General features: G+C 45.5%; 1 protein-coding gene across 1 annotated transcript in view; it reads right to left on the reverse strand.

Annotated features, from left to right (window-relative positions):
• LOC149361084 (arylsulfatase B-like) overlaps window positions 1–23,541 on the reverse strand; it is a 69,015-nt gene that overhangs the window by 16,678 nt on the left and 28,796 nt on the right. Inside the window, exons 6-8 of the mRNA XM_089572584.1 lie at window positions 14,516–14,642; window positions 13,385–13,681; window positions 9,121–9,638 (exon numbers count right to left, since the gene is read on the reverse strand). Of these exons, the coding sequence (XP_089428710.1) occupies window positions 9,121–9,638; window positions 13,385–13,681; window positions 14,516–14,642 (942 nt within the window). The remainder of the gene's footprint in view (window positions 1–9,120; window positions 9,639–13,384; window positions 13,682–14,515; window positions 14,643–23,541) is intronic.

Consider the following 23,541-nt stretch of genomic DNA (forward strand, 5'->3'; position numbering starts at 1 on the left):
CTCAGTCCCACTTACTTGGAGCATCGCTATATGGTCCCTTCAATTGTTTGCATGGTTACTAGCCAAAGTACAATTGGCCCCGTTTGAAATTGGCGCACTGTGACGTCACGACCGTTTCGACCAACTGAAAAGCGTGACATTCTCTGTCGACAACTGCTGCTTACAACGATAAGACATTAAAGGCTTTCGACTTAATACACTTTTGCCCGCTTAGCATAATTGTAATGCATTACAAATGTAGTAAAATATATATTAAATTCATTACATTGTATTAAAAAGTGGACTAAAACTGTACTTTTAATATATTCCAAATATATTCACTTCGGCTTAGAAACGTCTGCTAGTCGGCTTGCTTCATCGGATCAGACCGGTTAATGTTGTCAACAGCAGAACTAATAACTGGCCCGGCTACAAGCGATGAGGAGCCCATCCCTTAGATGGGCTCTTTGTCTTTGTCTTTCTTTGTCTATCAGAAAATATCCCTTAAGGAATCCCTCCGACTAGTGCTGTCAGCTGATTGTCATGATGTCGTGGTTATTCTGCTTGCCAGACATGGCGATGGCGAGCTTCCATTTGTGGAGGAGTGGTGAACGCCATTGTTTGGAGCACCTTCTTTGAGGGGCACTTTCAGCTCTGCTCTTAAGATATATCGCACCATAGCTTATAAGCTATAGTGCGATACAAAAGCCCTACGGGAGCACAGCGTTGGCAGGATGGCTAACTTGAGCAGTAGCGGACGTACGAACTGCAACGAAACCTAACCCATATAATTTTCATCAACCTTTAACTAATGCTTAACCTCAAAGATTTAAAGAAATCATTCAGATCCAATTCTGCACTGTTCAGCACAATTTTATTGAAGGCGGGCATTCTTTTTTCCTAGGAAAAATTAGAGGTATTACCTAAGAAACCCCCCTTTTGCTTTTGCTTTTGCCGACCTAAGAAACCGACAGGTAGTATTTAAGCCTATTCAGCAAAAAAAAAATATTTTCAGCCCCGAAAGCAAGCTTTCCTTGATTGATGAAGAACAGCCGGTCATCGAAAACATGGTGGCTGCACTTGCGCCGGCTGAAAAACATGGCTGGAACGGCGCATTGAACTAGGCATCTAAAATGGACGCATCGATCGACTGAAAGCTGAAATATGTTTCATTAATCAGGAACCCGAAAGTGAATCAGTAACCACAACTTTTGAAGCAGTACAGAATCTGTGCGGCCGTTTAGTTACTCCTCATTGGCACCCTTGAGGAAGTGTAGCACTTGATATGTATGCTTTGCAATTACCGCCGGCTCAGATGTGAAAAAAATAGGTCGTGAGTGAAACTGTTTTTAAATTTGTCACAGGAAAGCAACCCACTTGTTATACCACCTACCTATATTTCATTACGAATTGATCATCCACACAAGGTCGGCAGCGCATTTCGCCGCAGATCACATATTGCAACCACAGGGCGTAATCGCAATAGAGCAGCATTCTGACAGCTTCACACACAAATCCCAGTAGTTTGGAATTCCGGAAAGTTCCCGATTTGTCATTGTCATTTAATGAACCGTAACACTTAAACATCTGCAAGCCAATAACCTTTATGCTTCGTATACACCTGGGCGACATTTACGTCCATGTGAACTGTTTGTCTCGGCTTTAAACCCGGTGAACGCGCCAGATGGTTCTCTTGGCCATTTACACTTAATAAGCTGCCGGACAATATGTTGTTTTCCGATTCTCGCTAACAAATTGAAGGAATGGTCTTTCATTTATTCACTTCGTTGCAAAACTTTACGCCATTAGCTTGTCAAGTTTTGCACTATATTGTTCTTTCCGTTATGCTAAATTCTCGGGGCTCTTAACTGCCGAGCACTGGCACTCAAGGTCATGTTTGGCTTTGCCTGGGTCCTAACTTGTACTCGATTTTTTGGATAAATGTGATTGATTATTAAACATTAATAGCCAAGACAAAGACATGCCAACATAGTAATCACAGACGCAACAACACACAACGGGACAGGGCACAGTTTTGTCCTGTCTTTTTGAGCGGTTTGATTGTATTAGTAGGTGAGTGAGTGAGTGAAGAAACTTTATTTCCGCCAGAAGAAGACCTGTGCCCCTCCGGGTCCGCACGCAGGCGTCCGGGGAGGGGCAGCGTCGCAGCTGGAAGACTAGCAACGGTATAGTCGCGCAGCTTCTGCTGCCAGGCGGGTAGCGTATCGTTGTATGCTAAGGTCGGCACTTCTGAGTATGGTCTCCCATTCCTCTGCATTATTGATTCTGCCATATCCTGGGGCACTGGGGCATCTCCATAGTATGTGTTCGAGTGTAGCGATATGCCCGCAGAACTCGCACACCTCCGCATCCTCCCTCGTGTCACCTCCTGTCCAGCTCCTCCAGAGCGGGGATGCGAAGTTTCTAGCTTGGAGTCTTCTCCAGTCATAGGCCTCAGCCGAGCTAAGCGATCTATCCGGAGGAGGATAGATCCTTTTGTTCTTTTTCTGAATGTCTGTGGTAGGCACGCTAGGAGACACCGTCTCCGGAGGAGGGATGTATTAGTAGGTATTACTATGCTTCAGAAGGCTTCTTTATACCTCAAAAAACAATTTATCTTTTTTACTAGTGGCTGGCCTCTGCCAAACCAATGGTGCAGGCATAATCTGGATTTTGGTTTCGCAATGCCTGTAACAGTAGCCATGTTTCATCTGAATGAAATTATTTTTCATGTTCTACTACACTCTAGGCAAGTGAGCCATAAGGGCTGTTGTTTCTGTACCAGTCTGCCACCTTACAGTTTCCAAAAATCTGTCGGTTCATTTCGTTGCTGCAAGTGTAAGGTTGGTCCTATCAACAATTACCTTAGCAAACACTTTGTAGGCAACGGGCAGGAAACCAAAAGGCCACCAGTTTCTTTTTTCAGTGTTTTAGCATCGCTTTTCATGTCCAGTAATATACCTTTGTATTCTTGCATAGTTACGGTATTCTTGCGATTAGAGGACACTGCTATGAAGAATTGCAAGAAATTCGAGTGCAAAGTAATCACTGTCTCTCTCCTCAATGGCCGTATCAACATATTTAATTATATGTATAGCGTTTCGAGTGCTTTATTCTGATAGACAAAGATTTTAAACATTTTAGAAGGTACGAAGTTTTTTCCTTGTAACAGTTTGGGCTATTCTGTTGTGTAAATAGAAAAAGATACCAATCCAGTCCATAAGTAGTCATTATTCATTTCATAATAAACATCTATGGTATTCGTCTCATAATAACGTTCATTACGTAAAACGCTATCGATATCCAATGTTCAGTCGAGTTACTATTTCTGAGTGCATCGATTTTGTGTTGGAGCATTCGCAAACTTAATTATCTGAAATATATAGTGTGTAAGCAATAATCTTTTCACCTTTGCTTGGCACTTCTACTAGGTCAGCATTATTACTGATTCGCATAGTTCCGGTGACAGAAAATGTCTTAGGAAATCACGAATTCTTAAGAGGTTTTGTGCCGAGTAAACATATCACCTTTGATGGGTGGCTGGAGCAACAAATCTCATCTCATGGGCATTGGGCTTATAGCCTTCGCATAATTTTTCCAGCGTAGCAATCCAGTCTGAAGTAATTAATTATTTGTGAGATGTCTTATCCTTGCCCACGTCTACAAAGCGGCTTTTACATGAATGTACGCCGTTGGGGGCAACAAAATTAAAAATAATAAATATGTCACTCAAATGTGAAAATTCACAATACATACTGCAGGCTCAAGCGTATTTTCGATTTGGTTTTAAAACAGCTATTCTCATAGTTAACTTCTGTTAAAACCATTTTTCCCAGTAAAGTCAAATGCACCTTGTGTGAGTTTAAAACATAAAAAATTCTCAGTTCACACATAACCACCAAAGATAATGTAACATCTAAATAGTAGACTGGGAAACACATTTACTTCCATAACCTTTTGTTTGCCTCTAACCGACTGCAACGCTTTTTAACCGGTTAGAACGGGTGTAAAGTGGAATTGAAAGTAGTGATGCAAAACTATCGATAGTTCTATCGATACTATCGATAGTTGAGTCACTATCGAACTATCGATGGTAAAAAAGACTATCGATAGTATTATCGATAGCGAGCTATCGATAGTACTATCGATAATATTATCGATAGCACTACCGATAGTACCATCGGTAGTACTATCGATAGTTCTATTGATAGTGCTATCGATAGCCGTATCGATACGTGTTATAAATAGTACTATCGATACTACAAAATCAACTACGCGTACCCACTGCATACTAAATTTGGTTTCCCGAGTGTGTGCTATGGAGGTGATGGTATGAGTAACTGACAGGACTCGCCCGTATTCGTGGCTTACGCGTCACCGAGCTCTGCGGACTTTCCCAACGTAAAATTGCTGGATAAAGTGTTAGCGTGCAAATGTCCTAGCTGCGAAGCATGTGTGCGAAAACCATTTCTGCAGCGGTTACGTTAGTAAGCCAGCACAACTTGGGCTATTTGTTCTTTCATCGGATATAGTTTCAGGTATTTTTCCGAACTGTCCCAGTGCACGTTAAAGAACCACAGCTGGTCGAAATTTACCCGGAGACCTCTACTACGGCATCCCACATAGCTTGACTCCCTTTGGGACATTGAGCCACATGAGACCGTCAAACCAATCAGGTATCGCAAATATACTTTAAGAGGGTTAACTGCTGAGCTAGTTGGTTTTCAGACATAATAAAGGATATTTAGCGCAACGACACAACACAAGAACGACGACAACACGGGCGTTTACTCAGGCTGTTTAATCAAGCGTCAGCATACGAAATATATAGCCCTCCCAGCGCATGCACACGCCTACAAGGCACCCAGATACACCATCCATCCATCTTATTACAGTAGGCGCGACAAATATTTTTGCTCAGCTTGATACAGAAAAACAGAAGTGTCACTAACACAGCTCAGACCCGCATTTTTTATATGAAAGGCTTCCAGAATTTCACGAGCCGTCTGATGTCTACCTCTGCCCAAAATCCTCCCCTCGCAGAACCGTGGTTTGCAATTGTTGCAAGCCCTACAGTGCTCAACAAGCCGCTGACCTTCATTATTTTCAATATCTTTTGCGTGTTCGCTAAGTCGGTCATTCACGCATCGTCCCGTCTGTCCAATATAGGATTTTCCGCAGGATAACGGAATCTCGTAGACCACGTTGGTGGCACACTTCACGAAACGCTGGCCATGCCTCTTCTGGCAGCCGATCTTTTGGCTTTCGCAAGTTATGCGACGGCTGAGCTGCGCAAGCCTGCGCGGGGGCAAAGAATGCAACCGCTACTTTAAACCTGTTTGCCACTTTCTTCAGGCCGTGAGTGACTTTGTGGATGTAAGGTACCACAACAGGCCTCTCATTTCCCGCCGGTTCATTTCTGCAAGCGCCAGCCTTCATCTTCTTCAGGAGCGTTTCCGCCACAGGGAGCAGGACCGACTCAGGGAAGCCGGCTTCAACAAGCCTGTCCAATTGATTATTAAAACTAGCTTGCATCTCATGCACGCACGATTTCCGGAGCGAGGACTCCAAGCAGAGGGTTGCGATGCCCCTCTTCACAACCTTTGAGTGGGCAGAATTATAAGTCAGGAGACCCTTTCGAGCACGAGGGGAATAAGCCCAGCAAATGTGTCCATCTAAAAACTTTAGCTGTAAATCTAAAAACTGAAGCATGCCATTATTGGGTAGTTCAAAAGTGAAAGTTAGCCCTTTACCGAGTTTTCTAAAATCATCTAAAATACTAATCACCGTAGTCTCAGTCGACTGAGTGTGTTGCTTGTTTAAAACAATTAAAAAGTCGTCCACATAACGGAACACTTTAAGGACCTTGTCATTGTTAGTATGGTTAAAACGATCGTGTAAAGAGCGATCGATAAATGATAAGAAGATGTGGCAAAGTATAGGGGCTATGCAAGAGCCAATGCAGATGCCTTTCTTTTGCAAGTAAGGTTGCTCGTCAAAAGACATAAAAGTGCTACTAAGATAAAACTGTAAAAGGGCTAAAAAATTATCTACCGTGATACCAGCGGCATTTTGGAAAGAGACAGCGCCGCTTTCATCAATGCATGCTTTAACAGAAGCAAAGAGTTCAGGATGCGGCACTGAATAAAACAGGTCTTCAACAACGCCCGTGTTGTCGTCTTTCTTGTGTTGTGTCGTTGCGCTAAAAATCCTTTATTATGTCGCAAATGTTTTGGTTATACCGCTGGCCAACAACTGCATAATAGCAATATTGTTATTATCAATATACTTACCATCGACAGTTTCACTGCCGATAGTCTTGCTATCGATAGCGGTACTATCGCTAGTAGTACTATCGATAGCAATTGACTATCGATAGTAATACTATCGATAGTATTACTAACGACAGTAGACTATCGATAATATTATCTAAAGTCTATCGACAGTAGCACTAGCGATAGTTTTTTTACACTATCAATAGTTTCAAAAAAACTATCGATACTATTGAGAGTCAATTTTTCGATAGTTTTGCATCACTAATTCACAGTCGCTTTGCAGGCCAACCAACGTGGAACCTGAAAGTAGCGGGCCGTAACCAGAAACGAGCACGAAAAAGTTTCGGCTTTATACCATGGCGTTGGCACTTCTCTCAAATACGGTGAACTCCACATAAACGTACTCCAGGCGCCCTCAGTAAGGCTGCTCATATGCGACATGAATAGCTTTGTGTGCACTTGAGAACAAATATACGAGATCTTGGATCATTCCTTCTGTAAAAATAAGTGCACAGTTTACTCACGAACAAGACGAGAGCACTTTTCTATGGCATGGCTCCACAGCTTCCCGCTCTACGCCGGTCTCCATGTCTGGAGATGTAAGACTGTGCAACAACAAGTCCCATCTTTTCCCAAGAAGAGCGGTGTGTTCACTCCGACTGCTTAAAAATTTTATAGCAGGGATCTCGACAATGCGTTCTCTCGCGAAAAATTATGTTCTTTTGTTGAGGTAGATTACTTTTAAGCGCCCTGTGACGCACCTTACGGACCGATCCTCCCTCAGATCGCGACCACCATGTGGCACTTGAGCATTAAAAAAGGGTTATGGGCTACACTGGCCCATATATTGATTGAAAACTAAGCGCAAACAGCTATGCATTTCGCTGTTTGATAACTAAGAACATTTGCGTCGCATTTTGGGAGGTACGGGAATTGTGCGGAGTTTAGCTCGCAATTGGTGCTCGCAGACTTCAGAACAGACGCAAAAGAAAGAATACTGAAGCATTCCGCTTGTTACTGTGAATATATAGCGCGGGAGAGACAGTACACCGTGACAGATGTAGACACAGTAACAGACACAAACAGTAGTTAGGACAGGTAAAAAGAATTTGAAAAAATTGCTCGTGGGCCAACGAGACCAATGTGCAACCTTAATGAATTCCGTTTCTTGTCAGGTTAGCACAGGGTTGGCAGGGCTCTTTCAATCTAACCAAGAAGTAAGCTTCCTCGAGTGCGATAGTATCATCTTGTATCCTAAAAGCAGCCGACTGTAGGCAAACATCGCCAGAATTTTAAATGTATGCCAAATTTTTGGTGCCCACTGCTTTCTTCCTAATCTCTTTTCAGTTATCAGTCCTATGGACCTTCCTAGATGTCGTTTTCAATAGAGAATTCATCATCAACAGTGTTAGCGCAGTTATTTTGAAGCCCTCTTTGCTGTTCATACCGTTTTATATTATGCATTTAACATGCCAAACAGAATAGAACGTATAGTTTCAATCACAATGTTGAGGGAGGCACAAGGCAAAGCCAAATGATTGCATTCATTAGATGGTATCCCCCCCCCCCCTTCGCCCGCTCTCCTACGTCGCAGAAAAAAAAAGTTTTGCAACTACCGAGAGTTTGCGTGTTTCGCTTCTGCTTACATAAGTACTCTGCTGGTTATTCCAGTTTGAGCACTTCGGCGGAAAGGCATTCAAAGTTCTAATGCCTCGAAACTTGCCACTCAAGTTCTGCCTTCTAAGCCTTCCCGCGCTGCATTTTCGTTCATCCCCACAGTTACTTACCGAGAAAAGATAATGGTTATTCAGCAGATCAGCAAAACGTCACACCTGCCTTCTCCCAATACAACCTTCTGAATGCCTGTTTGGATTGCAGTTAACCGCCGCGAAAGGATCGCTTCTCTCCGCATAAAGCACCTGCTGAGTGATTTCACGGACAGCTTATGACAAAATTGCAGGGGACCCAAGCTCCGCCTTAAGGGTATCACGCGATAGCCTAATGTATTAATTCCCTCACATGAAGAATTGGTCACTCTCTACGATTACAGATCCCTGGGAGTCTTCATACCACTCCTGGCGCTGTGGTGCTGCGGTAAAGCGCTGCGCCACGGCCCTGCACCACGGGCCCTACGACCCAGGTTGCTCTTCCTGAGTGATCAATAATTAATTTAACTGCCACCTGCCAACGTGGGCAGTGTGTTCGCAATCCGCTGGACAAGTTGTGATTACACCGCAAGGTCACGTGACCTAAGTAACCCGCCAGCCTACTAGATTGGTTCTCTGGGGATTTTTCGCTTGTTCTTTGCTCACGGGCCACAACGCCGGCGCCGGATTTTCTGCGACACAAGATCCTTAACACTATCGCGTTGAAAGTGTGCTTGGCGCTTAGACTGCAGTATAAAGAGAACATACTGCTCTAAAAAGGTTTAGTAAGGAAATCAATGAACTCAAAGCAGGGTAAACGTATTACAGAGCAATGTGAGCCCCATTGATTTTTTAATCTGCGTAGTGTTGCGTCATATGTACAGTCTTTGCCAAAAGTAACCCGGCACAGGTGGTTTGTGTCTTAGCCGCGTAGCGAAGCCCTTACATCAGCCCAGAAGCTCTTAATCTGTGTACAGTAAGGTGAACCCTTGTACTCACGTTCTAACACCTTTCGATCTTTATGGGTGCCGTAAAGGCTCCGTTATATGGCTGAGAAGCAAAAACCTGTTGCTCGGTTAATTTTGGCAAAGGGGGTACTTGATACGATATTTCGTTGCGAAAAAGCAAAATGTGGGCCAAACGGAACGTATACCGCATGCTACAACTAATGCCTTTCCAGGGATGCAATATCTTAAGGCGGTTTTACAGCGTTTCCTTACCGGCTGTAAGCGAGACGACAAGTCAGTGAGCTCGCACGGGTCCTGTGCCAGGTCGAACAAGTAGTAGCCGTCACGCAGTCGTTCTGCTTCCAGAGCAGTTGAATTCCCGTGGTTGCAATGCACCGCAGCTCGTTGCCGCCATCTGGAAGGCACCCGCCTCATGCCGTCCGAGTAGCTGTAGAACCGCTGGAGCGTTTTCCACGTATGCGAGGAAGTCATCAAGGTGTCCAGATATTTCCCCGTAGCATCTTCGCCACATGGCGGTGAATCGCCTGGGGTGGGAATGCGGCGATTGAAGCTGACGTCTATGTAAAAGTCGGAATAAGCGTTCGCCGACGGTTCGGTGATGGACACCAATTTGTAGTCGCCTTCTCGGTACGCTGACTGGCCGTAATCGACGTCCACGTTGACGAGGAATTCGTTGCGTGGCCATGAAGTCCCTTTTCCCCGTCCGTCTTCTCGCAACCACGGCCACAGGTCAAGGCCGTCCAACGTGCCGAGATCAGTTGCATGGCCACCTGTTTACAGAGGCGATAAAGAAAGAAAACGCCTGTGTTGTAGGCTTCCAGAGCGATCGCAGAGCCGTGTAGCTAGGTTATACAATCAGCGGAGGAAAATTCGGAGGACAGCTAAGCTCCAACATGAGTGTATGACGCGATAGCTTTAATGCATCCTGTTAGCGGTCTGAGCTCCTCTTTCAGTGCAGGTTGGAGACGCGGACAATGTCTTTTTAATTTATTTTGTTCTCTTTTCATTTGCATGTTTTCTCTTTTTTTCTTATTTCCCCGCAACACTCTATGAGGCACTCTATGAGGAATGCGCGGGCTGGTACCTGCAGAGCCAGCATCGGTCCCATTTGGTAAACCTGGCCGATTGTAGGCAGGTGCATTGAAGCTGCTCTAATTGGTCCGAATCGGGATCTATCAGGGTGATTTCCGAGCAGCCCACGGGAGCCCATCTGGGCAGCAGCTGCAGAACCACATGAACCCCACATGCGCTGCCCACGTGGGACCATCATGGCCCCCCACCTCAAACCCACTTTGTATTACTTGGGCCGAGGCAGCACCGGTCTCCGTGCGTTTGCGCTCGCTTGTTAATTAGCATGAAACTGCGTAGACGGCAGCAACAAAAGGACAAGTCGGAAAGCGCCGTTTCCATACGTGGAATTTGGGCACAGAGTTGCCATCTTAGTAACCGCTGTCAACCTAAAAGCGCCACTTTACCGTGCAGGTCCTACGGAGCAGAGTACTTCGTAGCGAGCATTTTGTCTTAGTTTCTCTGGTAGCGTATATTGAAGTTCAGACGTAACTGAGAGCATAATTTTTGGCGCTTTTGAGTAGAAGCGATTGCGCATCACTGTGCGCCCTCAGCAAGGACGTCTAGATACTGTTGTTTTGATTAAAGTAGCTTGCATAAAGTTATCGCTCTCGCTTCGGCGCACACAGTGTGTCCAAATTCCATCTAATCTTTTTTTTTTTCACGTGGTAGCGATTAGGGGGATGTCAGGCGCAACCACGTCATTATGCAGGAAGAGTGAAGTCATCCACATAGCCTGGTAAAACGATCTACATGACGATTACCATGATTTCTTAAGTGTTTCTACAACTGAAGAGGAAACCATAAAATAAGCAACCTATCGGGGCTCTGCGGGGAACACAAATGGAAAATTTGGGAGGACACTTAAGGCTACTCACATGCATTGAATGCGAAAGATTTCTTTTTATTTTTCCTTTCATTTCCTTATTTATTTTTAATTGTTTCCTTACTTTTAATGACACACTTAATCGTAAGGCAGCGCATATACCAGGTTCATCTATATCCGCTAAGAAGCAACGTGGTTTTGTGGCCAATGAGTTTCGTGCACGTGTCACAATGTGAAAGTACTGGTTTCAATTTACCGCATCGTCGGGAGGGATTTTATTTTCCTATGCTACCACGGTGACGTCTTCCGCGATTTTTGGGCCCACTGCTGCTGGTCAACGCCGCCGCTTGGTTTTGTTGCAGGTGGGCTATACAACGCTTCCACAATAAAAGCCGAAATGTATACGAACTGTGTATCACCCCATGAACATATTAAAATTCCGTCGTAACCATAAATTGTAATCATCAGTAAAGCAATCTATCTACCTACTGTTCTCCGTGATAATACCGCTAAGTTTTGTTCTGTCTGTATGTTCATGCAGAAAGTCGCTGCCACAGTGCTTTTTCACTCTGTGACGCGAGATGCCACCATGTTTGCCTTTATCCATCGCGGCGTCACACAGCAGCTTCTACATTGCTTAATGTTGTTGTAGCTGCTATTGGTGCCTCACCTAGAAGGACCTTAACAGATTTAAGTGAATTCAGGTTGCATCATGCAATCCGTCGTACACAATCACAGCAGCATCCACTCTCATTTTGCCAGCACCTAAAATTCCGGCAGGCACAAGCGTGCATAGAGGAAAGGGAGCCAGGCAAGAGGTCAATCCTGTGCCTCATGCGTCTCGAGAGCGCTATAGTGAACAGGTATACCTCCTGACTATCGCCGCAGCCGAACATCCCGCATGCTATATTAAAGGGTACTCGTGGGCGCTTTTCACGTGGTCGTCTTCATCAACTTCCATCAGTAAGCAATGGATTCAAAAACAAAAGCCGTAGTGAAAAACGAACTGCTTGTGCAGTGAATTCGAATTTGGAGTTAGTACCCCGCTAGCGAAACAGCCGTCTTGCCTTGGTTTTAATTAACGAAACAGCCTCCTGCCACAGTTGACAGATTGCAGGCTAGAGAGAGAAATCTCCCCTTTCGTCTTGTAGGAGAGAAGTGGGAGAGGAAAAAAGACTCAGATAGAATGAGAAACAAGTGGATAAGGAAAGACTCGTACATAATACAAAGTACATCATGTGCTGCTGATTAGTACTGATGAGGAGCCGAAAGGGCGCATTTCGTATTTACTCCGTATTAATAAATTTTATCGCCCTAAACATCTCCCCGATTTAACCCCGGTGCACAATAATAAAGAGAAACGAAGATACACAGAGTTAAGCAAAGTAAATGCGCTAGCGCACCTATGCAGCATTTTGTTTAAAAAAGTAAATTAAGGGTAAGTTTTTCGTTTCGATGACTGCCGAGCGCCTTTGATGCTTTCGCCGCCATCGCGTGAATATTTGTAGGTGCAAGTCAGTTTATTTAATAAAGTGTCTTTTTAAAAATCTTTCGCCTTCTACCTGACTCCCCTTCAGCTGTCAACACGGCGTGATAATATGGACTCGGGATTCCTGTAATACGAGAACAATTTAGAAGTTGTATCTCATCGGTACCAACCTTTAGGGCAGAAACTTGGACGCCAACGAATACGGCTGAGCATAAATTAAGGACAGCGCAGCGAGCAATCCAAAGGAAAATGTTAATTGTAAAGTCAGGAGACAGGAAGAGCTGTGTGGCTCACGGAGCAAACGTGAATCAGCGATATGCCAATCAAACTCCAGAAGAAATAGGCATAAGTAAGACGTGTAATGCGCAGGAAAGGTAACGATGCATGGCTTTTTGGGGTAACGGAGGTGATTCCAAGAGACGGCAAGCGTATAAGGGGGCATCAGAACATCAAGTGGGATGATGATGTTTGAAGTATGCGGGGATAAATTAGCCGGCGCTGGTAGAGAACAGGGCTAATTCGAGGAATATGAGAGAGGCCTTTGTAGTGCAGTGAACGCAATTAGACTGATCATGATAATGATTATTCCTATAGTTCTAAACCAGCCGCTTGTAGAGGAGCGCTCCGGTAGAGGAGCGACGTCGACACCTTTCAGCCAATGCGTGTGATACGTGTGTGAGTGCTTCGTACCTCGTGGCCTCCGTCAATCAGTCACTCGCTACCTTCGTGTAGACGTGTTGCCTGAAGGAGCCGACTGGAAGGTATTTGCGAACGCTGATGACATTACGAACTCAAGCAACGACTGCGGCCGATCCGCAGTCGCGCTTCGTTAAGGGAAAGGAAACTTTCAAAGGCGGGAGACTAGCCTGATGTGTCCAGTTGTGATGCCGAGGCGAGTGAATGTCGCTTCGCCGCGATAGGAATTGCCACACTTCCGCAACCTGATTAATGAAGGGCTTGAAAAGAAATTAGACCACCTGAGGTCCTCTAACAAGCACATGCATTTCATAGCACAGTCTTGCATTTTGCTGCAGGACGCGGTCGCCGTTGTCATGTTTTTCTGTTACGATCTCGTGTTGAACAACTGACCGCCTTAGCTGCCACGGGAAGTAAAAAGGCAAGTTCTGTTTTACCTGCCGCTGAGTACAGGGTAGGCAACCAGTCGACAGCGTGCACCATCCCTGGGACAAGGGAACCCCGGCGACTCCGCAGCAGGGGGCTCCAGACCAGAGCTGGCACGCGCACACCGCCTTCCCAGATTTTGCCCTTAGCACCTCGCAGGGGCCAGTTGGAACCGGTGTTAGCATAATGACCCCAAGGACCACCTCCATTGTCGCTGGTGAACACCACCACGCTGTTGGCCAGCATGCCCCGCTGGTACAGGGCGCTGAAGACGCGTCCGACAGACTCGTCCAGTGCGTCTATGGTACCTGGTAAGACAGGAAAGCGCAGAAGCAGTAGATGTTTGCCGGTTCTTTAACCTATACGGCACTAGGTAATAAAAGGCATTAAGCGGGTAACCGATATAGGAGGCTAGATTTGCTTACCAACACTGTTGTGCCCTCTGTCATAGGGTGGCCTCTCATCTTGACGAACCGAATTCAGCCGTAAACTAGGCTGCCAGACTTAAGAGCGAGTGCTAAGCAGAGCGCTACTATTATATAGGCCGCTTTCACTACGCCAGACATGTGTACAAAAAAAAAGTATTGCTGAAATTCCCTAAGGTCGCAAAAGATACGCACCGTTATTAAGCTTCACTGTCGGACAACAGGTAAGCTCCGCACAATTACGGCTGTATAGAGCGTTTGAAATCTTTATTTTCAAGTGTGCATATTGTTTCGGTATTTTAGTCTCGTTTCAGTATTTTAGTCTCGTATCCGTATTTTAGTCTCCTTGCCGCTTGGATGTTTTGCTGTTCATTGCACAAAAACTGCTTTGGCCGTGAACGTCAAACCGGGCATAGACATGTCGCTGCATTTGCAGTCAAAATAAGAACTGCTTTTCATGATGTTCGCCAGATACGATGATTCCTTCATCTGGGGTGTCACTGCCGCACTGTATAACCGATGCTTTGCTTTCGTTTCAGACGCGCACCATATGAGGCTGCTGGAAGCAGTAGCTAGAGAATTAAGCTCAACGATTCAAGCAGGATAAGTTTAACCGGAAAGTATCGCCTAATTCGTGCCTACGCGTGAAATAATTATGTGACTTGGGACCACGCTCAGCTCTTCAAGAAAAGCCAGGCTTTTGCAGCAAGAACTCACCAGCCAGCAGCGTCCTGTTCCGGTCGCCGATGTAGGGAAATTTCGCAACGTTTCTTCGTGGAGCGTCAGCTGTCAAATTGTCTGACTGCCCATGAGCGGCAGGGGGTGCCCAGTACATAAACAAGGGCTGTGACATGAAAGGAAAGAGCGGGACGTCAGACCATCCGAAAATTTTTTGAACTTATTACCAGGCAGCGGAGAGGTGGGCTGGGCTTTCAGAACTATAGTGTCCTGGTAAAGCACTTTATTGAGTCGCGTACTCAGCGACTGTGCACTAAATGAAATACAGCTTGCAGCAACGTGTTCTGTTTCGGGTTCGTATTTTAATGCGTGTTTCTGGTCACATTATGTCCTTCGTCATATAGTAGTTTGTTGTTTGCCACAAACAGAGGAAAAATCCCTATATTCAGGCAGACTTTCAACCGCAGCCAAACCTGGGTATAACTAGGCGGGTTATAACAAACTCATGGATATAACGAAAGAATAGCCACTACCTCGGCAGCTCTCTTAGAACAGGGCAGAAAGGTGGGCCTGTTGGTAAGGCATGTCAAGGGAGAAAACCAGCCAAAAAAGACGGAAACACAAGAAGAGACCGACACAGGACAACGGCTGGACTAACAACTGAAGTTTTCATTGAGTACAGACCGCCAGGTAATCACCACGCATGCGCCAAGGCAACACTCAAACGTGATCACTCAAATAATCAAATTCTTTTCCCGTTAATGCTATCGATGACGCTTGTGTTTGCGTCTTTTTTGGCTCGTTTTCTTCCTTGAATCTCTTAGAAGGCCGCGCATCTGATATCGTGTTTTTACGAATGGAAATTTTCCTAGAAATCGATATAAACAAACAAACAAAGAACCAAACCGGTGGTTTCGTGCTGTGCTTGTCATTTTGTAACGATGCTATACCCTTCCGTACCGATTCAATGAAGCAAGGTGATATATCTCCGCGAATAACTTGTTCTTTCGAGCAGCGCACAAAGCATACTGAAAACTTAACCTGCCTCGAGCGCAGCTTACAGGTACCTGTTGCTGGACAATTTGTCAGCTTCGATTCGTGATACGGCGCTGGCGAACTATTTTCCGCCGAAAATTTGGTTTGCGGCCGGCTGAAATTTACCATGCTGCTGAAGTGCGCACCGCACGCTGTGCCTCGACGAGTTACCTCGGTCTTCGAAGTTTCTCGTTTCCCAATATTCTCTCTGCACACTGCCTACTGCGAGCGTACTATGTGTAGGTCCTTAGGTCCCTATGTGTTGTTTACTTTGTTTTCGCAGCATGGTCGCATGCTTAAAACTGTTTGGCGGTGCGCTCTTGGCGTGCCTGACGGCATCAACGTCCCAAGGGTTTCACAGGGACAGGGTGAAGAAGACGAAAGCGCGAAATAATTTCCGCAGAGTAGAAAGTTGCCATCATCAAAGCGTTTAGCCTGGCGTGCCAATTACACACCAGAAATTTCTCTAGTGCGGTGAAATGCTGTGATCCGTGTGGTCGTGAGCTATGCGGCGAAGACAACTGAAATCAGTACTCCCGACGATATCAGAGCCGGGCCCTCTTCCTAAGTGGCCCGTATCAATTTCTTTGCCCTAAAAACAAAGATAATTTTCCTTAATATTTATTTCCCATCCTCTACGACACCGTTGCTCAAAAACTTGTTCTCTAGCGCTTGCTTGAGAGGTTAAATTATTCGGTTGGTGCCTACATACTTGGCTGTAGGGTGAGCGCTAGGTACGCGTGTTAAAGGCGTCCGCAACGCCCATCGGTGGTGTCTAAAAACCAGCTATGTTAGCATACGACAGTTGCAACTAAGGTCCCATACCATTATAACAAAGCACTGGCTACAACGAAGATATCGTGAAACCCCTTCAGCTCCGTTATCATCAAGTACTTTAAAAGGTTCTTGCTGATAAGAACAAATCGTGAGCCAGCTGCTCTTCGAGAAATTTTCTCTAAGGTTCTCTAATTGTGTTTTCACCTTTTCTGTCTTTAACATCTATTTTCTGTTTTCGTGTACAAAACAGTTATATGAAATTTCTGCCTGCTGTTTTCGTTTTTCTATTTTATTTACCACACTTTCTGTTTTCGGCTAGCACCAATTTTATGGCAAACTTCTGTTTTCTTGTTCGCTAAATGTGTGTTATGCCTTAGCTACGGTTTGTTTAATATTCGGATTTTAAAAAAATAAGAACACATTCTATGAAGCCCTGAAGTGACAGCAGTGCTGGTTCTTGCAGGGTGCTTTGGTACCACTTCCAAATATCCACAACTAATGTGGCTCTCCAGGAGGGAATAAACCGGGATTAAGTTTAGTGCACAAAAATGTCTAATCCATTGGAATGAGGTAAAGAACAACAATTTTATTGTAGAATGACTTATAATCACAGTGCGCTTCACAGTTGGTTGTGAATTCAGGCAGCAGTGACATTTTTAAAACTCTGAAAATGTCTTAGGCTTTTTCGGAGGGAATATAGCTTGCAATAGGGGGTGCAGCCCTACAGTTTCTTTAGTTACTGATTGTAAATGCTTCACTAGGACCTCCATGAACGCCTTGTAATCTACACCGGCAAGTGTCATTGGCCCGTACTACTTCACTGAGACAAATCTGAGGGGGTCGTCACTGTTTAATATCAATGATATGTGCGTGCTCCGGAATGAGGGCAGCGTTTCCTCCTTGACATAAGCATATGTCCAAATCGAAGCATTACGTGCGCTACTTGGCTACTAAAAGCTTCATAGAAAGCCGCACCCGATGGGTCAGGACACGGGGATTTGCCCGTGCTCAGGTCATCTATCTAGTTTTTTATCTCACGCTTGCTAATGGTCATTTCGAAGTGTTTTTTCATACTATCATCAAGTCTTGACATCCGTGCCAAAAGCTGTTTTCAAACCCAGCATCCACTCGCCTTGCGTGCCCGAGCAAGGAGCAAAAATGTCCCACGAACGCCTGTTGTATTCTCCACTTCCGCGTGTGGCTGCCGTTGCCACTACTTCTCTCCTTTGGTCATTCTTCAACTCGCATCTTTTTTCTTCTCACATCGCTCGCTTGGCACGCGCTTCTCAGGAAAACAGCCTTACTGCATGGGCTCGCATAGCAGCTCCTTTGTATTTGTTTATATCAATGGCCTCTAACTCCATTTTTAATTCCCTGACACCTTTTATGAATTTTCCGGGTTGTGCACTTTCTAAGCTGAACTAAAGGTCTGACTCGCTATGCAATTCTTTCCTCTTTGGCCCATTGTACCCTAAGCAGCGAACCTGATCTTTCAATTCCATGTATTTTAACCTCTTCTTTAAAGTGTTCTCAGGAAGCTAGCACAGTTTCTGGCTCCTCTTCTAACATGCTTGACATGCGTCGGTGTACATCATCCACAAAATCTTGAACTTGGGAAGGTTCTCATTCAGCTGCCAGAGTTCGCAATTAAACAGCGACTTTGCTTCCTTGGCTCCAAAGGTACAGATGAGGAGAGTGTGGGCATTAAATAATAATAATAATACAATTATTCATCACAACGATGAAAAGGGCCGAGGAAAACAGCCAGCAAGGCTTGACGAGCCCTCGGCCCCTGCACATATACAAAGGCATCAGGGGAACAAAGAATACATATTACGCAACAATATCCGAGTAACAACAGTAGCTCAGAAAACTAGTGATGTACACATTCAATCAAAAGGAAAAATGAAAAGATTATAGAACCAGACTAATTTTTGAAGCGCAGGAAATGCTTACAAAGATCACTGATCGGCGTTTTAGTTTCATCAATATTTTTTATGATGTAACGTGTTTAGGTGGTTGGTAGCTGGGAGGCTAGTTTTAGTTTGGGAGAGTTTTAGTCTGGCACTTGGAGTGTTGTCTACTGTTGTACAGGTTTTCGCTTGGCATTAGGCAGCCCAGTGTCCCTAAATAATGAATAAAGTAGCTCCTTCTTATACCTCAAAAGCAACTGAAAACTATACACGTGAAAAATTTTCATAATACATGAATCTTAAATGTACTGGTTTGTATTCAGGTTGAAACTAAGCACGAATATACACCTTATCGCCTTCTTTTGAAGCAGGTAAATTTTGTTAAGATATTTTAGAGTGGTCGTGCGCCATACAAGATGATAATGATTCAAACGGTGTAAAAACGATGATTTGCATATGAGGTCCTTTATTCTCGCTGGAAGCATTCTTTTCAGGCGATATAGGTGTCCTACGGCTCGAGCGAGTTTAGGCAAGATAATATCTACATGATGATCCTATGGCATTGTTTCATGAAAGACGACTTCAAGTGCTTTAAACTTTTCTACTACCTCAGTCTCTTCGAAAATAGTAAGTAGTTATTAATATGCAGAAGTTTATTCCTATACCACATAGTTATTAGAAATATGCCTAAGCTGGGCGGACACATATTCTTTGTCTAGCCTAGCGTTGCTACCTCTCGGGTAGTCTGTGAATTGCGGCACTTCAGGATTCGACAGCAAATTCGCAGCGTCCTCGAGGTTGTAATCGTAAACGAGCGCGTTTAGGAAAAGACCGCTGTTTTCGCGTGCCGGCTGCCTTTTTAACTCTATCGTCTGGCGCACATGCACAATTGGAATTGCAGAGAAACTACATTTCGATCACATCTATCGTAGGTAGCGATAAGCTCGAAGAATCTCTGCGGTCTTGCTCTTTGTCCGGCACGTTAACCACAAAAGATGAAATCGCTAGCCATAAAGCAGCCACTGTGACATACTGTAACATTCTACGAGTTGATGCCAATGAAGTTATGCAGAAGGAGGATGCATCCTCAACATTTTCCAAGAGCGTGGAACACACAGACGTCGTAACGCGGTCTGAAAAGTGGTCCCCATGCAGTCCTAACTTTCGACTCTAGTTGCGTGGTCGATTGAGATGTCAAGGTCGATTAGAAGTAGTAAACGGCTAAGTTGGTACTGCTGGCGTCTACAACCCATTCATCGTACGTTTATCTTGGCGATTCGTGATGCTGCCTGTATTTGTATATAATTAACACAACCGATCAGACGTGCCACAGTGTGCACCTTCCAAATAAGCGACAGATGGGCCCACCATTTTGTCCTTCCACATATACAGGTCCAACTGCCTAATTTAGCAACCTGCAACACGCACTTCTCATGCGCGTCAGCAGCCAAACTTCGCTGAAGGCCTCCATTTTGCTCCATGGCGCGTACAGCTGTCAGGTGTGCAACTTAGAGGCCTCCGCGTAGCGAGGGAGGATTATACTGGCGGCGGCGCCGCTGGCTTCCGCTCTATAGGCGATATTCTCCCGCGAACGAAGAGTCGCCTTTTTGGAGTTTGGAGCAGCCTTTGCCGGCGCTTCTGTGATGCAGAAATCGGCTATGGGTGTCGGGTTATCAACGGCGTCCTTCCGCGAACGCTTAAGCTTAGCGACTGCGTTTCCTTTTGACACGTCCATGGGCTGCTTATTGCTCGTTGTCTTCGTCAACCCGAGACGTTGCACCAGCATCGCTGTTATCCACTGCCAGGATGGCTATTTCAGGTTTAGCTGTCAGGTCTGGAGGTGCTCAATGGCCTCTGTTGTTTCTATCGCAGCGTTTTCAGCAACTCTTTTCTCTGCCGAAGTAAGTGTTAACTGTTCGAAATGGTAGGATAACAGGAAGGAACTCATGCGACACAAGCACAGATCGGGACTGACATGTAGCCACGGTAATTAGACTTGCACAAGAAGTCGTTGCATCCGGCCTTGCCTAGGAATATAGGAAAGAGTCTATGGGACAAGACATAGACATATGTTCCATCAAGATTTGCATATGTGTTTCTTCCGCTTATATGTTGCATCAAGATTTGCATATGTGTTTCTTCCTCTTTCCCTACCCTTTCCTGCAGTTAACCATTATTTCTGTTATAACCAACGAGACCAGCAAATCTTGTTGTATATCTGCCAGAGCCGCGTTCGACGCGTACGCCTCCAGACCTGGCATTGCTGCTTATTCCATGTCAGCCTCGCCAATGCAAAGTTTCGACCAGTCATCACTTCTCACTGGCCCTACGGCGCTCCGGTAACTACGCACGCACTGTGTTTTTTCGTCCCCAAAGCGGCGACAGACCGCGCAACGAGGAACGCTACAGTGCTTCCCAATGTGTCCGGTATGGAGGCAGCGCTAGACCAGCGGCGCTCTACCCTGCGCAACCACGAAAGCCAGCTCTCAGGCCACTCTCATTTGATGCTGGATGTAGTCTAGCTTCCCACCCGTCTAGAGCAGAATAGTCACTGTGCGCGTGCTTTTTTCTGAGACCATGAGCGCGCCAGCGTTCCTTGGCCACATTGGTCGCTTTTCCGTAGGGGAAAGCGGCGACACGCAAGTCGTCGTCGGGTACAGTGTGTAAGAGCCAATTCATCCTACTTTTGCCACAAGTGTTATCCAGTGTCCGGCGACGACAATTTCGATCGGGCTGGATCGGCCGTTCCATGCAGAATATCAACTTTAGCAGAGAACGAGTTAGTCGCAAAACGGAGCATAAAGCGTTATACCAGGTGTTTCAAGGAAGCCGGCCAATAATTTTTAAAAATACGATTTTTGAAGTACAGAGAAGTTTTTGCCGCATATTAATAGCAGGGTTGGCGGGTGCCAAAAATCGGCTAATCATGTTTAGTAGTGATTAACTAAGATTTAATAGTTACATTTTTACCTATTACCAGTAGGCACCTGACTGCAGTTAGTGATTGGTAGTCGGCCATTAGTAACAGCCTTATCAGTTCGGAAACGCGATTGCCGTCGCCGCTGTGGCTCAAGCAATTTGGCCCATTTTTTCTCGTGCCATTCGAGAACCGCGCACTTGCGGGAGGTTTCAAAGTGACATCAATTGAATGGCGACAATTCTTGACGCACGTACGCCGCACAATCTCAACACAGCCCGTGCTGAAGTGTTCTCCGTTCCTCACCACTTCGCTGCTCCAGCGCGGGCCATGTCCAACATTCTCGGACAGAAATTTTGAAAATTGAAAAAATGTGAGACACTAGCTCTTATGAAAATATTCAAGCTGATCTCTTCGGTGATTTCTGGCTGCATGGCTTTGAAAATGCGTAAATAAAAGTAGGTTTAGAAAAAAGCTTCTCAAGACACAGGCATTCCTTGTGTCACTTGCTGGCCTTTCTTTAAGAGGCGTATGAATGGGTAAGTATTTACGCTGCGTTCGAGTTTCACTTTTGATACATGCAAAAGGGTCCCGTTTGAGAGATTTCTTCGAGTACGCCACTCCGTCAGTGACCACAATTGTATTGTGATACTCGCAAACGAACATCTCCGTGTTTTTCTTGAAGGAGCTACGATATTTGCAGAAAGCTGAGTACTGCTAAGTTCGCTATAATGAAGCAGAAGGGCCCCAAGCTTCCTTTGTTATTGTGGCATACGACCTTGGTGCCAACCGTCACATGTTTCTGGGCTGAGCTACCACTGTGTACAGCAACAACATCACAGGCGACGTTCGTGGTTCCATCGATGTGCATTGCTGTAGCGTTCAAGAAGCGCACTGAACGCCTACCACGTAACCGAATACACGTACAGGCACCACAAAAATCAAACAAAACGAGCAGAGAAAAACCTGAAAAGCGGCGTGCTGCGTCAACGGATGCGCACGCGTACACCCAGGGTGCACCTTGCGCAATCAGGTGAACACTACCATACTTCTCATGTACGCCTAATAAGTGGTCCGGGCTAAGCAGTGAATCCGTGCTACATTTCACTTTTCAGGACACCTGTATACGAGCCGAGAATGTCAGCCTGTGCATTACGCGTACGTGTCTTCCTCAGCCCGCATGGGCTTCAGAGCCCAAAGAACGGATCTTGGAAGACAAATGTAAGTAGAGTGCCGGGGAAGACTTGTACTGAAGACAGCTGCGTTTGCTAGGTTGCTAAGTTTGCTAGAGCTTGAGGTGCCGATTTCATCCCTAGTACTCGTTTTTTTTAGCATTGCGTCACAGGTCCCGAGCATGCGGGCCACAAACTTCTACCAATGAAAAGAATGTGCTGTGAAGAATGCGTACGCTAGAGCGGAAGCTTTGATATAGGCAGTCTTCTGGCCAATAAAAATAGTTTTCAGCTTTACTTTTCCATCGCTTGGTGCTGTTAAACCAACGGGACCTCGGTAGCGTCAACAACGCCTTTCAATCATATCAAGCTTATCTTTTCAAGTATTTCTCAAGCATCAAGCGTATCTTTAACCCTGGAACCATGCTTCAAAAATGGAAACTAAACGGCGGGTGGAAACAAAAGTGCAAAGTGCGCTGGTAGTGGACGATATGCACCGGGGATGTTGGAGAACGTGGTCACTGCCGTTGCCTTAGCAGCTCTGTCGAGGCGCAGCATGACGCAGCGGGTCATGCGCAGCATTGCATTCTTCACCCGGCTGCGTACCCTGTTTTCAGCGAATAGTGGAGAGCCAGCGTCAAACCACATGCCTAACAAGACGAATGGTCCAGATAAACGCTGCATGGAGGTCCCGCTTGCAGTCTAAGTTTTGCGCATTTTTTGTGCGGTCCTCGACACTGCAGGCGATGAGAAGGGATTTAAAACTGCGTCATCGAATTGATAGGTGGTGCTACAACTTCACTGCCTCAAAAGGGAAGGGATTTAGTTGAGGCTGGGGCGAGACCTCTTGAGCTCGCCCGACCTGAACAGGGCGCAAGCCACGACACTCAGACGCCTACAAAATAAGGCCGTTCTTAGCTCCTACCGATTTCGCTTAATTACAAACGGTGAATACGACCTTGCATGCCCACATTGCGGTGACGAGATCCATGTCACCCAATACCATATGTAATGGGAATGCGTTAGCAAGCTCCCTCCGACGCTCTTGCCAGCTCCCTCGGCGGAAGAATGGGGCAAGATCTTGGCTAGTTCAAGAAATCTAACGCATCTGTCCTTCGAATTGATATGGAAGTGTTAGCGACCGTTACAACTTCATGTACTAAGCATTTTATGACCATTAAAGTACATGACAGATTCGTTATCTCGCGTTGTGAAAACTTTTTCTTAAAAAGAAGATACGATATACATGGC

Source organism: Amblyomma mixtum, chromosome 2 (assembly GCF_055824585.1).
Source record: "Amblyomma mixtum isolate Tamu chromosome 2, ASM5582458v1, whole genome shotgun sequence".
Classification (NCBI taxonomy): domain Eukaryota; kingdom Metazoa; phylum Arthropoda; class Arachnida; order Ixodida; family Ixodidae; genus Amblyomma; species Amblyomma mixtum.